At 42.7% G+C, this 16,120-nt stretch overlaps 1 protein-coding gene across 1 annotated transcript in view; it reads right to left on the minus strand.

Moving 5' to 3' along the window:
- Nucleotides 1-15,899, minus strand: part of LOC112219237 (FERM domain-containing protein 4A) — a 188,704-nt gene extending 172,805 nt beyond the window's left edge. The window contains exon 1 of the mRNA XM_042301558.1: nt 15,549-15,899. Within this exon, the coding sequence (XP_042157492.1) occupies nt 15,549-15,593 (45 nt within the window). The 5' untranslated portion in view covers nt 15,594-15,899. The remainder of the gene's footprint in view (nt 1-15,548) is intronic.
- Between the last annotated feature and the right edge of the window lie 221 nt (nt 15,900-16,120).

Here is a 16,120-nt window from a genome sequence, read left to right on the forward strand (position 1 = left end):
CCATACCAAACGGTGATGCAACCGGTCGAGATGCACTCAACGGTGCAGCATTAGAACCTTTTGAGGATCTGAGGGCCCCTGAAGGGGAAGAGGCATTGTTGTGCATTCTTCACAACTGTGTTGGTGAGTGTGGACCATGTTAATTCCTTACGGATGTGGACACAGAGGAACTTGAAGCTCTCGATCCTCTCCACTACAGCCACGTCAAAGTGGATGGGGTGTGCTCAGCCCTCTGTTTCCTGTAGTCCACGATTACATCCTTTGTCTTGCTGATGTTAAGTGAGAGGTTGATGTCTTGGCACCACACTGTCTTGGCACCACACAGGTCTCATCATCATTGGCTATCAATACTTTTTTTGCTCCATAAGTAATTCAACAAAATTTGAAATCGACAAGATGCCGGCGTACACATTGTTGGATTACTTCATGGAGCAAAACATTTTAATAATGGAGCATTTTCTAAATTCAAACGCACAACATGCAATGAAACCCTGTAAAATCTTTAGTTATATCACATTATTCTAGTGTACAATCTGTAGCTAGCATCATGGGTGTTCTCATCCCATTGATATTTCCTTTCTCCTGCAGTGTTCACTACTTCCTACAAAATGAAAGTATAGGATTGCTAGAGGCATGTGTTAGTGGGAGTTTGCTAAATGTTTCTTACACCAGTCATTTCCTTTCAAATCATCGAAGGAAGTGAAGTGAACAAGTACACACTTTGGGAGGAAGGAGCAATAGCCCCCAGAGTAATATGGGTAATGGAGTGTTTTAATTAGACAGAGCAGTAGGGCTATGAGTAATTTGGTCTGGTTAAGTGTACTCTATCTCCCATTAGAGGAAGTTACAGCATTAGAAGTAATCTCTGTCTCTCTGTCTCTCTGTGGATTAGTAGATGGGTGGTAGGGGGAGGAACAGAAATGACTACAATAGACAGTTAGACCGTGTTTGCTATGATAATCAAGCTGAAGCACTCATCTGTCATCTGTCACGTGTGTGGGTAGGCCTCATCTCTGTCTCTGAGAGAGAGAATATGCTGATAGTGAAGTACACTGTACTACTCCACTCTGAAAGTGGAGTAGTTTTTTGGGGTATACTGTATGTACCATACTTACTATTTCTTTTTTTGACAACTTTTACTTCACTAAATTCCCCCCCAAATAATGTACTTTTTACCCCATACATGTTCCCTGACATCCAAAAGTAGTCGTTACATTTCAAATGCTAGGCAGGACAGAAAATGGTCCAATTGCCACACTTATCAAGAGAACATCCCTGGTCCTCTCTACTGCCTCTGATCTGGCAGACTCACTAAACACACATGCTTCATTTGTAAAATATGTCTGAGTGTTGGAGTGGCCCCTGGCTATCCATACATTTAAAAAACAAAAGTATTGTGACGTCTGGTTTGCTTAATATAAGGAATTTTTAATTATTCATATCTTTACTTTTGCTTTTGATACGTAAGTATATTTTAGCAATTACATTTACTTTTGATACTTAAGTATATTTAAAACCAGATAATTTTTTACTTTTACTAAAGTAGTATTTTACACAGAGCCCCATTAAATCCATTATTAAAACATGCCTTGAAGAATGGGTAACAATCCCAGTGGCTAGATGTGCCAAGCTTATTGAGAAAAAGTATTGACTTTGGGTGGTGGGGGGTAGTTATGCAAGCTCAAGTTTTCATTTTTTTGTCGTATTTCTTGTTTGATTCACAATAAAAATATTTTGCATCTTCAAAGTGGTAGGCATGTTGTGTAAATCTAATGATACAAGCCCCCCCAAATAATCAATTTTAATTCCAGGTTGTTGGCAACAAAATAGGAAAAATGCCAAGGGGGTGAATATTTTCACAAGCCGCTGTAGGTGGACCAACACACACAGAATCACACCCGTGCGTGCGTCTCACACACACCACAGACAAACACACACAAACCACAGACGAACCCACACACACTCATGAGAAGACTATTATAATGAGTGGTATTCCCCTCAAGCTCCACCAATAGTCCTTATTCAGCTAGTTTTCAGTTTCACCCTCCCCACCCTAACCCAAAGCCACTTCCAGACAGCCCTTGCTAAATTCTTGCTTGAGGAATTACTCTTTGGTAAGAAGCTTTTTTGGTTTATTTTTGAACATTTGAATTAAAAACTATCATAGTAAGTTACTTAATCGTTACCCAGAAATGATTTGATGTTGAGATACTTTAATGCATAACGCATTAGGGTTAAATGAACGCATTCTAACGCATGCAGTGCAGTCACACACCGGTGGGTCTGAGGTGAATATCTCACTCTCTCTCTTTCTCTCTCCCACAGTCCCCTGGACGGACAGAAGAGAGTAGAACTGAATGCAGAGCAGCAGTGGAGACAGGAGAAAAATAACAAGTCTTCCAGAACACACTACACTATATGAGTAATTATATACATGGATGATTCGGTTGTGTTTTACAGTGCATCTAAACCATTAATAAGTCTGTATTTGCAGTATTTCCTTCTCCCTCAATACAGCCAGCCTCTCCCCATCATGCCTCCAGCCTGGATAATATACCCAATCATGCCAGGCCATACTAAGCCATTCGTAGCCATGACAAAGAGTGCCAGGCCACGCCAATGGCCCTCTTGACACACTGTAAAACAAATCTAGTTGTTTTAACTAAATAATAGTAAGTAACTGGTTCCACAACACTTTTTGGTCAAAGTGGTACCCTTTAACTTTAAAAAAAATTTTGGCCTAAGCTTAGCTCCAATATAGAAAAAATATATGAAAAAATTCTGTAAACTTAAAATGATGTGTTTGTTCAATTTGTCTCAAATGTTCATTCAACTAGAAATTATTTGGGTATGTTACCTAAAAAAAGGCTGTGGAACTAGTTACACACACAGTACTTTTAACTTACATAATTGACACACATGATTACATTGTGCATGTTCATTTATAGACTAACTAAAATGAAACACGTCCTCAGCTGGGATTTCAACTCAAAACTTCTTGCTTCACAGCATTCCAATCTCCCTGCTACACCACCATGTCTGTATCAGTAACTGATTTCACAGGTGTATGGCTGCAAGTTGCCTTTCACCTGTGTGCACCTGTGTGTAGTCACTTAGCAGACACTCTTATCCAGAGCAACTTAGATTTTTACACTTTTCTGTACTGGTCCTTTGTGAGAATCAAACCCACATTTCTAGTGCTGCGAGCAACATTTAATGTTAATTTTATTATAAATATTTTTTTTTCACCTTTATTTAACCAGGTAGGCCAGTTAAGAACAAGTTCTCATTTACAACTGCGACCTGGCCAAGATAAAGCAAAGCAGTGCGACAAAAACAACAACACAGAGTTACACATGGAATAAACAAACATGCAGTCAATAACACAATAGAAAAATATATGTACAGTGTGTGCACATGTGGAAGAGTAGGGAGGTAAGGCAATAAATAGTCCATAGAGGCGAAATAATTACAATATAGCATTAACACTGGAGTGATAGATGTGCAGATGATGATGTGCAAGTAGAGATACTGGGGTGCAAAAGAGCAAGAGGATAAGTAACAATATGGGGACGAGGTAGTTGGGTGTGCTATTTACAGATTGGCTGTGTAAAGGTACAGTGATCGGTAAGCTGCTCTGACAGCTGATGCTTAAAGTTGGAGAGGGAGATATAAGACTCCAGCTTCAGTGATTTTTGCAATTCGTTCCAGTCATTGGCAGCAGAGAACTGGGAGGAAAGGCGGCCAAAGGAAGTGTTGGCTTTGGGGATGACCAGTGAAATATACCTGCTGGAGCGCGTGCTACGGGTGGGTGTTGCTATGGTGACCAGTTAACTGAGATAAGGCGGGGCTTTACCTAGCAAAGACTTATAGATGACCTGGAGCCAGTGGGTTTGGCGACAAATATGTATTGAGGCCCAGCCAACGAGAGCATACAGGTCGCAGTGGTGGGTAGTATATGGGGCTTTGGTGACAAAACAGATGGCACTGTGATATACATCCAGTTTGCTGAGTAGAGTGTTGGAGGGTATTTTGTAAATGGCATCACCGAAATCAAGGATCGGTAGGATATGAGGGTATGTTTGGCAGCATGAGTGAAGGAGGCTTTGTTGCGAAATAGGAAGCCGATTCTAGATTTAATTTTGGATTGGAGATGCTTAATGTGAGTCTGGAAGCAGAGTTTAGAGTCTAACCAGACACCTAGGTATTTGTAGTTGTCCACATATTCTAAGTCAGAACCGTCCAGAGTAGTGATGCTAGTCGGTTTACCTGGAGGAAAATGGGGAAGGGTCATGCTTTTTTCATTTCAGTCAAGGGGAGGGTTTAGTATTTTTTTAATCTAGTCCAGTGGAGGGTCATGCAATTTGTAATTAATGAAATGTCACTATTTCTCTGTGTTTTAGAATTAGTTGCTTATTAGGAGAGCTATACAGTATATACAGTGCCTTGCGAAAGTATTCGGCCCCCTTGAACTTTGCGACCTTTTGCCACATTTCAGGCTTCAAACATAAAGATATAAAACTGTATTTTTTTGTGAAGAATCAACAACAAGTGGGACACAATCATGAAGTGGAACAACATTTATTGGATATTTCAAACATTTTTAACAAATCAAAAACTGAAAAATTGGGCGTGCAAAATTATTCAGCCCCTTTACTTTCAGTGCAGCAAACTCTCTCCAGAAGTTCAGTGAGGATCTCTGAATGATCCAATGTTGACCTAAATGACTAATGATGATAAATACAATCCACCTGTGTGTAATCAAGTCTCCGTATAAATGCACCTGCACTGTGATAGTCTCAGAGGTCCGTTAAAAGCGCAGAGAGCATCATGAAGAACAAGGAACACACCAGGCAGGTCCGAGATACTGTTGTGAAGAAGTTTAAAGCCGGATTTGGATACAAAAAGATTTCCCAAGCTTTAAACATCCCAAGGAGCACTGTGCAAGCGATAATATTGAAATGGAAGGAGTATCAGACCACTGCAAATCTACCAAGACCTGGCCGTCCCTCTAAACTTTCAGTTCATACAAGGAGAAGACTGATCAGAGATGCAGCCAAGAGGCCCATGATCACTCTGGATGAACTGCAGAGATCTACAGCTGAGGTGGGAGACTCTGTCCATAGGACAACAATCAGTCGTATATTGCACAAATCTGGCCTTTATGGAAGAGTGGCAAGAAGAAAGCCATTTCTTAAAGATATCCATAAAATGTGTTGTTTAAAGTTTGCCACAAGCCACCTGGGAGACACACCAAACATGTGGAAGAAGGTGCTCTGGTCAGATGAAACCAAAATTGAACTTTTTGGCAACAATGCAAAATGTTATGTTTGGCGTAAAAGCAACACAGCTCATCACCCTGAACACACCATCCCCACTGTCAAACATGGTGGTGGCAGCATCATGGTTTGGGCCTGCTTTTCTTCAGCAGGGACAGGGAAGATGGTTAAAATTGATGGGAAGATGGATGGAGCCAAATAAAGGACCATTCTGGAAGAAAACCTGATGGAGTCTGCAAAAGACCTGAGACTGGGACGGAGATTTGTCTTCCAACAAGACAATGATCCAAAACATAAAGCAAAATCTACAATGGAATGGTTCAAAAATAAACATATCCAGGTGTTAGAATGGCCAAGTCAAAGTCCAGACCTGAATCCAATCGAGAATCTGTGGAAAGAACTGAAAACTGCTGTTCACAAATGCTCTCCATCCAACCTCACTGAGCTCGAGCTGTTTTGCAAGGAGGAATGGGGAAAAATTTCAGTCTCTCGATGTGCAAAACTGATAGAGACATACCCCAAGCGACTTACAGCTGTAATCACAGCAAAAGGTGGCGCTACAAAGTATTAACTTAAAGGGGCTGAATAATTTTGCACGCTCAACTTTTCAGTTTTTGATTTGTTAAAAAAGTTTGAAATATCCAATAAATGTCGTTCCACTTCATGATTGTGTCCCACTTGTTGTTGATTCTTCACAAAAAAATACAATTTTATATCTTTATGTTTGAAGCCTGAAATGTGGCAAAAGGTTGCAAAGTTCAAGGGGGCCGAATACTTTCGCAAGGCACTGTATCCATCTCGATGTTTGCCCGATGCAACCCCTCATCTCTGATTTTCCACTGGGCACACAATATCAAACTAAAATATAAGTTATTGACCTTATTTTTTAGTATCGTCTCAATAAAACTAGGCTGCATTACACAAAGCAATGGATATTCCAATCCTGAGCCGCAGCCTGCTCTGCTCTTGCTGATCAAAAACTTGTTTGTGAGCTGCCTAACCAATGGCTGTGCTGTGAAGGCCTACGGTGGCAGTTCAGGAGGAGAGTCAAATGTTTATTTAGGGATGAGGCCTGAATTAGGCCTTGCGTGCGAACTAGCCTATAGCTTATGTTCTGTTCAGTTTCAGAAGGAGAGCGAGAAGACGAGAAGGAGGATCAGAAGTCAACTTTGATATCTTGCTACTACTATAATTGATTTTATTAAAAACAATTTGTTTCTTGCCCATGATGAGTTTATCTGAGTTATTGACCTTACAATAAGCCATATTTGAATCGTTGTCATGCTGAAACTTGAAGCAGCATCCGCAGCACAGTCAGTGGGAAATGGACAGCTCATGGTGCTGAAGGAAGGCACATTGGAGTAGGCATGATTCATTTCAACTTTTTCAATTTAATTAGACTTTTACTAACGACAAGGGTGCTCTAGGGTGTCGAAATTAGGCTAAATATCAGGGATCAAGGTAAGACCCAGATGTAGACTGTCGAAGTAACACTGTTAATTGTAGCAAACAGGGGAAGAAAAGACAGGTCAAGGCAGGTAGGGGTCGAAAATCCAGGGTAAGGCAGAGGTACAGGACGGCAAGATGACTCAGGGTCGGGGACAGGCAGGGTTCAGTAATCCAGAGGTGGACCAAAGGTACAGGATGGCAGGCAGGCTCAGGGTCAGGCCGAGAGGTCAGGCAGGCGGGTACAGGGTCAGGACAGGCAAAGGTCAAAACCGGGAGGACTAGCAAAGAGAGGCTGGGAAACAAAAGGAGCTGACAGGAAATATGCTGGTTAACTTGAACGAACAAGACGAATTGTCAACAAACAGACAGAGAACACAGGTATAAATTGACAGGGGATAATTGGGAAGATGGGTGACACCTGGAGGGGCGCGAAGACAAGCACAAGCACAGGTGAAACAGATGAGGGCATAACACTATAGGCTGCTATATACATAGATTTGTCGGTCAATTTCGACACCCACTTCTGCTAAATGCAGAAGACACGTTTCAGTTGAATGCATTCAGTTGTGAAACTGACTAAGTATCCCCCTTCTTTAAACAGGAAAGGGCCTTCCCCAATCTGTTGCCACAAAGTTGAAAGCACACAATCTTCTAGAATGTCATTGTATGCTATAATGTTAAGATTTCCCATCCCTGGAACTAAGGGGCCTAGCCCGAACCAAGAAAAACAGCCCCAGACCATTATTCCTCCTCCACCAAACTTTACAGTGCACACTGTGCATTGGGGCAGGTAGCGTTCTCTTGGCATCCGCCAAACCCAGCTTCATTCGCTGGACGGAAGTGCCATTCATCACTCCAGAAAACGTGTTTCCACTGCTCCAGAGTCCAATGGCGAGCTTGGCATTGAGCATGGTGATCTTAGGCTTGTGTGCCATTGCTAGGCCATGGAAACCCATTTCATGAAGCTCCCGACGAACAGTTATTGTGCTGACTTTGCTTCCACAGGAAGTTTGGAACTTGGTAGTGAGTGTTGCAACCAAGAACTGATGATTTTTACGCGCAACACACTTCGACACTCGGCGGTCCTGTTCTGTGAGCTTGCGTGGCCTACCACTTCGCGGCTGAGCCGTTGTTGCTTCTAGACATTTCCACTTCACAATAAAAGCACTTAGAAAATATTGGGGAAAAAAGAATAACAAGGAATAAATACACAATGAGTAATGATAACTTGGCTGTGTGTGTGTGTGTGTGTGTGTGTGTGTGTGTGTGTGTGTGTGTGTGTGTGTGTGTGTGTGTGTGTGTGTGTGTGTGTGTGTGTGTGTGTGTGTGTGTGTGTGTGTGTGTGTGTGTGTGTGTGTGTGTGTGTGTGTGTGTGTGTGTGTGTGTGTGTGTGCGGGCGATTAGTATTGACATGTTCACTGATGGCATTTGACCAGTGTGACATAGAAGTGAACAGGTTTAGAAGTGATCGACTGAGGTGAGAATTCTCTCTGTCATAATCTACACAGGTGCGTTTTGTGTGCAGTGGTGATTATTTGATGTGATTTTTAATGTGATCTGCGGTTTTTCTTGCTGCAATTTAAGGATGGGGCAGAGAATGACATAGAGTAACACACACACAGACCAGCCTGTGTACTGCAGAGTAATCAATTAGACTACTGCATGATGTCATACTGCCAGATATTACATTACCCCTCCCCCTTCAGGACTACAATGGAGAGAGAGAGAGAAAAATTAGCTGTTGTAGATTTTGTTTCTCATTTGTTGCCGTTTGTTTTATTTTTTGTGTATTATTTTCCGTGTATAATTGTTTTTGTTGATATATACTATTGTTGTTGCTTAAGTATATTGTTAATTTATGTAATAATGAATTTCTTTGGCAACAGTGGCAACAACCCATTCCTGCCATTAAAGCATTTATAGAATAAAGAAAGAGAGAGAGGATCCAATTTACAATTTAGCTGCGATCAAGTTGATTAAGATACTGTAAACTCTCCGAACACACAAATCATGCTCTCTTTCTCTCCTCATCACCTTTCTCCAAAACAGCCCTAATTTGCCATAAATATTGCATCGCATGCATCTCCATTTCTTGCTGTATGGATCATGAATTAACAACAAGGTCTCATGGTTTGACCAATTTGACTTCAGATTCAGATGTTTTTCCATGTTTCTACAAACATCAATGTTTAGAAGTTTCTCCAAAACGTTGAGGTGTTTTGGACACCCTAAGGTTGCTCCTCCTGCTTCAGCTGCACCTTGGGTTAATACAAAAACAACCATCTTGCATGGGGATGGAACACGCAACCCTAAGAGCCGGAGCTCATGGCTTATGCCCATCTACCATTCTGAAACCCAGGCCTACTTGACGGAAATAGCGTTTTCCGACGTCCTCAGGATGTGGATAAATGGTCAATTTCAAAGTGAATCTTGAGCAACTTGGCTGGAATTATCGCTACACCTTCTCATAAACATTGTAAAAAGAGATGTTACAAGATAAATGCTGATGAAATGATGTGCATACAGACTGTTGGTGTATTACAAGCAATGTTAAAGATAAAGATAGATGTCACGAGTGCATAAGGTCATGGCAGGGTAAATTGATTAGAAGTGAATGAGGAGCTTCATTCCATTGGATTGAATCATCTGCTCTTTATAATTTGGAATCAGCCCTAACCTAATATACACACACACACACACACACACACACACACACACACACACACACACACACACACACACACACACACACACACACACACACACACACACACACACACACACACACATACACACATGGTTTATTCAAGTTTGGCATGAACACACCCTTTGCAGGTGTTCCACACGCTTTGCTTACAGAAGTCACATTTACCCAAATGTTATTCACTCAGAAGATATACGAAATAATATTTTCCCTGTTGAAAAGAAAAGCATGGATCTATACACTGAGTAGATTGAGTTCATATATCACCAGGAGCTTGTTTCAGTGGTATCTCTGTCAGGCAGAGTGGGTTTTGTGCCATTCCTCCTGTTATAGTTCCGCATGCAATGAACAGCCCTGAAGCTGTGTGACTGTAATCCGCTTAGCCTCTCTCTCTCTCTCTCTCTCTCTCTCTCTCTCTCTCTCTCTCTCTCTCTCTCTCTCTCTCTCTCTCTCTCTCTCTCTCTCTCTGTGTCCGTATATATGCGCCACTACAGACTCTCTCTACCCCTAGTCAAAGCTCTCTGCTGTATCCCAGTCAGCCCTCTCTGCAGAGAACCATTCTCAAACACATAGTCAGAAATGACGCAGCTAGATACTGTATAAGAGTCTTTTGTCTCCAGTGACCTCAAGACCGATACCACACTCAGACTCCATCTAGGAATGCTAGAACCCATGGCTTGCGCTAGCTGAGGTGTTTGATAAAGATCACACAAGTAATGCTAGCAGACATAGCTAGCACTACCTGAGGTTTCTGTTATGAATCAAACCAGTATGGTAGCCGACATAGCTAGCGCTATAGCTGAGGTTTCTGATGGGGATCACACCAGTAATGCTAGCATGTCCTGTGGAGGTCAGACCATAGGCTATTTCCTGTTAGCCGTTGTGATCCTATCTATCGCCTCTCACATCAGATGAAACTGTGTCTCTCTTTAGTCCGGGGGTGTCCTCGGATGGGGCCACTGTGTCTCCTGACCCCTCTTGTCTCAGCCTCCAGTATTTATGCTGCAGTAGTTTATGTGTCGGAGGGCTAGGGTCAGTTTGTTATATCTGGAGTACTTCTCCTGTCCTAGTCGGTGTCCTGTGTGAATTTAAGTGTGCTCTCTCTAATTCTCTCTTTCTCTCTTTCTTTCTCTCTCTCGGAGGGCTTGAGCCCTAGGACCATGCCTCAGGACTACATGACATGATGACTCCTTGCTGTCCCCAGTCCACCTGGCTGTGCTGCTGCTCCAGTTTCAACTGTTCTGCCTTATTATTATTTGACCATGCTGGTTATTTATGAACATTTGAACATCTTGGCCATGTTCTGTTATAATCTCCACCCGGCACAGCCAGAAGAGGACTGGCCACCCCACATAGCCTGGTTCCTCTCTAGGTTTCTTCCTAGGTTTTGGCCTTTCTAGGGAGTTTTTCCTAGCCACCGTGCTTCTACACCTGCATTGCTTGCTGTTTGGGGTTTTAGGCTGGGTTTCTGTACAGCACTTTGAGATATCAGCTGATGTACGAAGGGCTATATAAATACATTTGATTTTATTTTATTTTATTTAGTCTGCGACTGCCTCAGCATCGTTCATGCATGGACTAAAATAGATCACATAGGAGCCATGCAGACAAAGAAGCACACAGAACCATGACTGATATCATCTTCATTTGGAGACACAAGTTGCAAGTCAAAAAGGCATCATCAGCTGAAAAATTATGGCTATCTTTTGCTTTGCTGTGGATGAAGTAATAACCAATCTCTCTCCCTCCCTCCCTCCCTCCCTCCCTCCCTCCCTCCCTCCCTCCCTCCCTCCCTCCCTCCCTCCCTCCCTCCCCCTCCCTCCCTCCCTCCCTCCCTCCCTCCCTCCCTCCCTCCCTCCCTCCCTCCCTCCCTCATAAACCATCAGTCAATCAGTTCTGAGATCCAATCATATTTGCTGTATCTGGCCTCCCCTAGGCCTGCTCTCCATGACAGGCCTGAGACCACTCAGTATTAATGCTACTGTACTGTAACTCAGCTCCAATCACATTAGCTCCAGACAGATGGAGCCCAGAGGAGAACTAAAACACAATTTACTGGATGTCTTTATTTATATCAGCCACAACAACAAGGCTCCCCAGCACAAACACACTGTCATTTCTCCTGTTCCCTCTAATTGAACGAGGTCACTTCCTGTCAACTAATTTAATGAGGTTGATGAGTCCGTAGTCAGTGGTGCTGGAATGGGGTTGGGGGTCTGTAACCATGGTGATGAGGAGGTTGGGGGTCTGGGGTTGGGGGTCTGAGTGTGTGTGTGTATTTCGGGGGAGGGAGTAATACTGTGGCTAAGAATCTGTATAGTGTGAAACTTAACAACGTTCTTCAGAAAACCGTGCATGTTTTCAGACAGACACTGAACTGATAAGTGTCTTAATCACAACTGACTATTGACAAAAGTTCCATGGCAACATGTGCTTCCCCCAGAGCCCCATACATAATTTAGATTTAGAATGACATTAACATGCTAAATTAAAATGAAAACATCATTAAACCTTTCCAAGAGGCGACACCCCAAAGAGGAGACAGAGTGAGAGAGAGAGAGAGAGAGACATCCAGAGAGAGAGAGAGAAAGAGGAAGAGCGAGCCTTCTGTTGCTCGTTGTGTAAGCAGCCTCCACACCCACCAAGGAGATGGCTTCCCTCAGTGAACTTGGCACAAACATAATAGCAGATGCCCTTCTTTACACACGGGGAGATAGGGAGAGAAAAAGAGAAATAGAAAGAGAGAGATAGAGGGATAGAGAGGGAGATATATCTACAGGTATCTAGTTTGTGTGTGGTTATTATTATTTGTATTATTTGTGGCAGTCAGTATTTTCTGTGGGTGTTTACAGAGTCTGTGTGTTATTAAAATCACTTCCTGTAATTACACCAGGAGATAATCACTGCCTCAACTGAAATATTAATACACACAGCAGAAATGTCATTAATATTCATGCAGCCACAGACAGCCACGCAAACATGCACACAGCCACAGACACAATGCCACACACAAACACACACACACCAGCGACTGACATACAAGGGTTGCCCTATTGCCTGGGGCAACTGAACTGAACAGTCACACAAATTGGGCATGCTTTGAGGTTGCCCCATTGGGTAGGTGATAACAAGTAGTTAAAACAACCAAATTGCAAGGAATTCCAGTAGCCTAAAACTGATTTTCTGTTCCTCCCCACTGTTTATTGATAACAACCAAAATACAAAGAATTGCAGTACTGGTCTTTCTGATTCCTCCTCACTGTGTAGATGAAAAGTCTGAAGTTTACATACTCTTAGGTTGGAGTCATTAAAACTAGTTTTTCAACCATTCCACAAATTTCGTGTTAACAAACTATAGTTTCAGCTAAGAAAACAGCCAAGACCTCAGAAAAAATTGTAGACCTCCACAAGCCTGGTTCATCCTTGGGAGCAATTTCCAAACGCCTGTAGGTACCACGTTCATCTGTACAAACAATAGTATGCAAGTATAAACACCATGTGAACACACAACCGTCATACCGCTCAGGAAGGAGACACGTTCTGTCTCCTAGAGATTAACGTACTTTGGTGCGAAAAGCTTAAATCAATCCCAGAACAACAGCAAAGAACCTTGTGAAGATGCTGAAGAAAACAGGTAGAAAAGTATCCATATCTACAGTAAAACGAGTCCTACATCGACATAACCTGAAAGGCCACTCGGCAAGGCAGAAGCCACTGCTCCAAAACCGCCATCAAAAAGCCAGACTACGGTTTGCAACTGCACATGGGGACAAAGATCGTACTTTTTGGAGAAATGTCCTCTGGTCTGATGAAACAAAAATAGAACTGTTGGGCCATAATGACCATCGTTATGTTTGGAGGAAAAAGGGGGAGGCTTGCAACCCGAAGAACACCATCCCAACCGTGAAGCACGGGGGTGGCAGCATCATGTTGTGGGAGTGCTTTGCTGCAGGAGGGACTGGTGCACTTCACAAAATAGATGGCATCATGAGGAAAGAAAATTATGTGGATATATTGAAGCAACATCTCATGACATCATTCAGGAAGTTAAAGGTTGGTCGCAAATGGACAATAACCCCAAGCATAGTTTCAAAGTTATGGCAAAATGGCTTAAGGACAACACAGTCAAGGTGTTGGAGTGGCCATCACAAAGCCCTGACCTCAATCCTGTAGAAAATGTGTAGGCAGAACTGAAAAAGTGTGTGCGAGCAAGGAGGCCTACAAACCTGACTCAGTTACATCAACTCTGTCAGGAGAAATGGGCCAAAATTCACCCAACTTATTGTGGGAAGCTTGTGGAAGGCTACCCAAAACATTTGACCCAAGTTAAACAATTTAAAGGCAATGCTACCAAATACTAATTGAGTGTATGTAAACTTCTGACCCATGGTAATGTGATGAAAGAAATAAAAGCTGAAATAAATAATTCTCTCTACTATTGTTCTGACATTTCATATTCTTAAAATAAAGTGGTGGTACTTACTTACCTACTTACTTACCTAAACAGGGAATTTCAGGATTAAATGTCAGTATTTGTGAAAAACTGAGTTTAAATGTATTTGGGTAAGGTGTATGTAAACTTCCCACTTCAACTGGACATGGCAGTTCTGCATGTAAATAGTTCATTTACATTTTCGCAAATCTTCATGAAACCAAACATATCCTCCCGAGTCCTGATGAGCAAGTGGCTTTCAGACGTTAATGTCAATCCCTGCACACACACACACACACACACACACGCATGCACTCACGCACGCACTCACGCACACACAAACCTCTAAACTGCATAAACATACATTACGATTTCAGATGGGATTGAGCTCTGGACATGACTGTGTGTATATGAATACATGTTCGGATGTAATGAAAACATGTATTACTGAGTTTTGATCAGTTACCAGATAACCACTCTTTATAAATAATAAGGAAATAATTACAGTAACATCTTCAATTGATGTGATGTGTTTCTCCACAGAGTCCATGACTGAAGTTACCTTTGAGGTTTATTCATTCATGCATACATTTGAAATACTGTTTGTATGTTTGGACCAGGATGCTAACACTAATTCAAGTCAGTAATTTCGACAGAGGTAAAGATATGCTGCTAGCTATATTTTGACTTATGTTCCACCTTTCTTTCCCTTTCCATCTTCCACCCCCCACCCCCTTAACATCCACCCTCACCCCACCCCCTCCCCCTGTCCGATCCCTGGGCGTGTAACATGGCCTATTGCTATGGCTACAGACAGCTATAACAGGAGGAGATAACAAGTAGTTCAGTGAAGCCCCTCTGGGATGGAGGAAACTGACAAGCACATAGAATTACAATGACTAGAATGGACTATTGCATGTCTAGTGTTTTGTCTCCATTGATTTTATTTCTACTTCTGGCCAGGAAGGCATCTTGAGATGTCACTGTATTTTAAAATGATAAAAATGGCATATACAAGCTGCTTTTGTGGTGTTATGAGTTTGTGGGTCGTGTGTGTTCTCCCTCTCATGAGAAAATGTATATTTTCTATGTCTGGAGAAAGAGAAGACGACTGCCAAAATCAAGCTCTAGCCAATAATGAATGAGAAAAAAAGAATGCACACACACATACACATCAGCGGCACATTCAGCACATCGCCCATCTGGTAACAGTGATATCTGTTCTCTGTGTGATGTCTCATAACCAGCCCACTGCAGAGAGATCCCTGTGAGCACGTGGAGCATTTAGACAAAGCAAGGAAACGTACCCATATTGGGTTGAAGCACAGAAATGTTTGATGAAATGGTACATTGTTTGATGATAATATGATATTACATAAATACTGATTTCTTTATGATAGAGGTGGGAGATTTGTGGAGGGTGTATAGTAGTGTACATAGGAGCTCATGCAACATCTCCCATTGTGGGGTGACATCTTGCTTCCTGCTTCAGTGACTGTGTGTATATGTGTGTGTGTGTGTGTGTGTGTGTGTGTGTGTGTGTGTGTGTGTGTGTGTGTGTGTGTGTGTGTGTGTGTGTGTGTGTGTGTGTGTGTGTGTGTGTGTGTGTGTGTGTGTGTGTGTGTGTGTGTGTGTGTGTGTGTGTGTGTCTGTGTGTAAAAATACCTGGACCTTTCCTACTCACCATAAGCAAACAGACAGCTGATTCGGGCATGAGTTGGACGGCCATGATGGGGTCCTGTAGACTGACTGAAGTTCACCAGGGAAAACGACCAGACGCCTCAACGAGAGAGACCTCTCCTCCTCCTCTTCTTCTTCCTCAGAAACCAAGTCTTCACTCAATGAGCACACATCCCTTTGTCCTTACCTTCTGCTTGTTGTTTCTACTTTCCTTTTTCTCAGCAGACTCTCTCCCTCTTCATTCTCACCATGACCCCCTCGAGACCCTCTTCAACTCCTGACGCTGAGGCGAAACCGTTACCTCTCCTTCACTCTTCACTTATTTTTCTTCCTCTCCTTCTGTCTTTCTTGTCTTTGATAAGCAGAGAAGACCCCCTCCACTTCAGCTTTGACACGCCCCTCCTGTACAGCCCTCTCCCCCCAGCTGAAACCTCCTGGGATCCCTGTATCTCAGGAGTGTGCCCCCCTCCCTCCTATCCTCCCCTCTTTTCTCCCTTAGTTTCTCACAACACAAAAGCCTGAGAGGCAGCAATACGCTCCTCTCCTCTTGATCTCGTTCCTCTCCAGTCACCACGC

Source organism: Oncorhynchus tshawytscha, linkage group LG19 (assembly GCF_018296145.1).
Source record: "Oncorhynchus tshawytscha isolate Ot180627B linkage group LG19, Otsh_v2.0, whole genome shotgun sequence".
Taxonomy (NCBI): domain Eukaryota; kingdom Metazoa; phylum Chordata; class Actinopteri; order Salmoniformes; family Salmonidae; genus Oncorhynchus; species Oncorhynchus tshawytscha.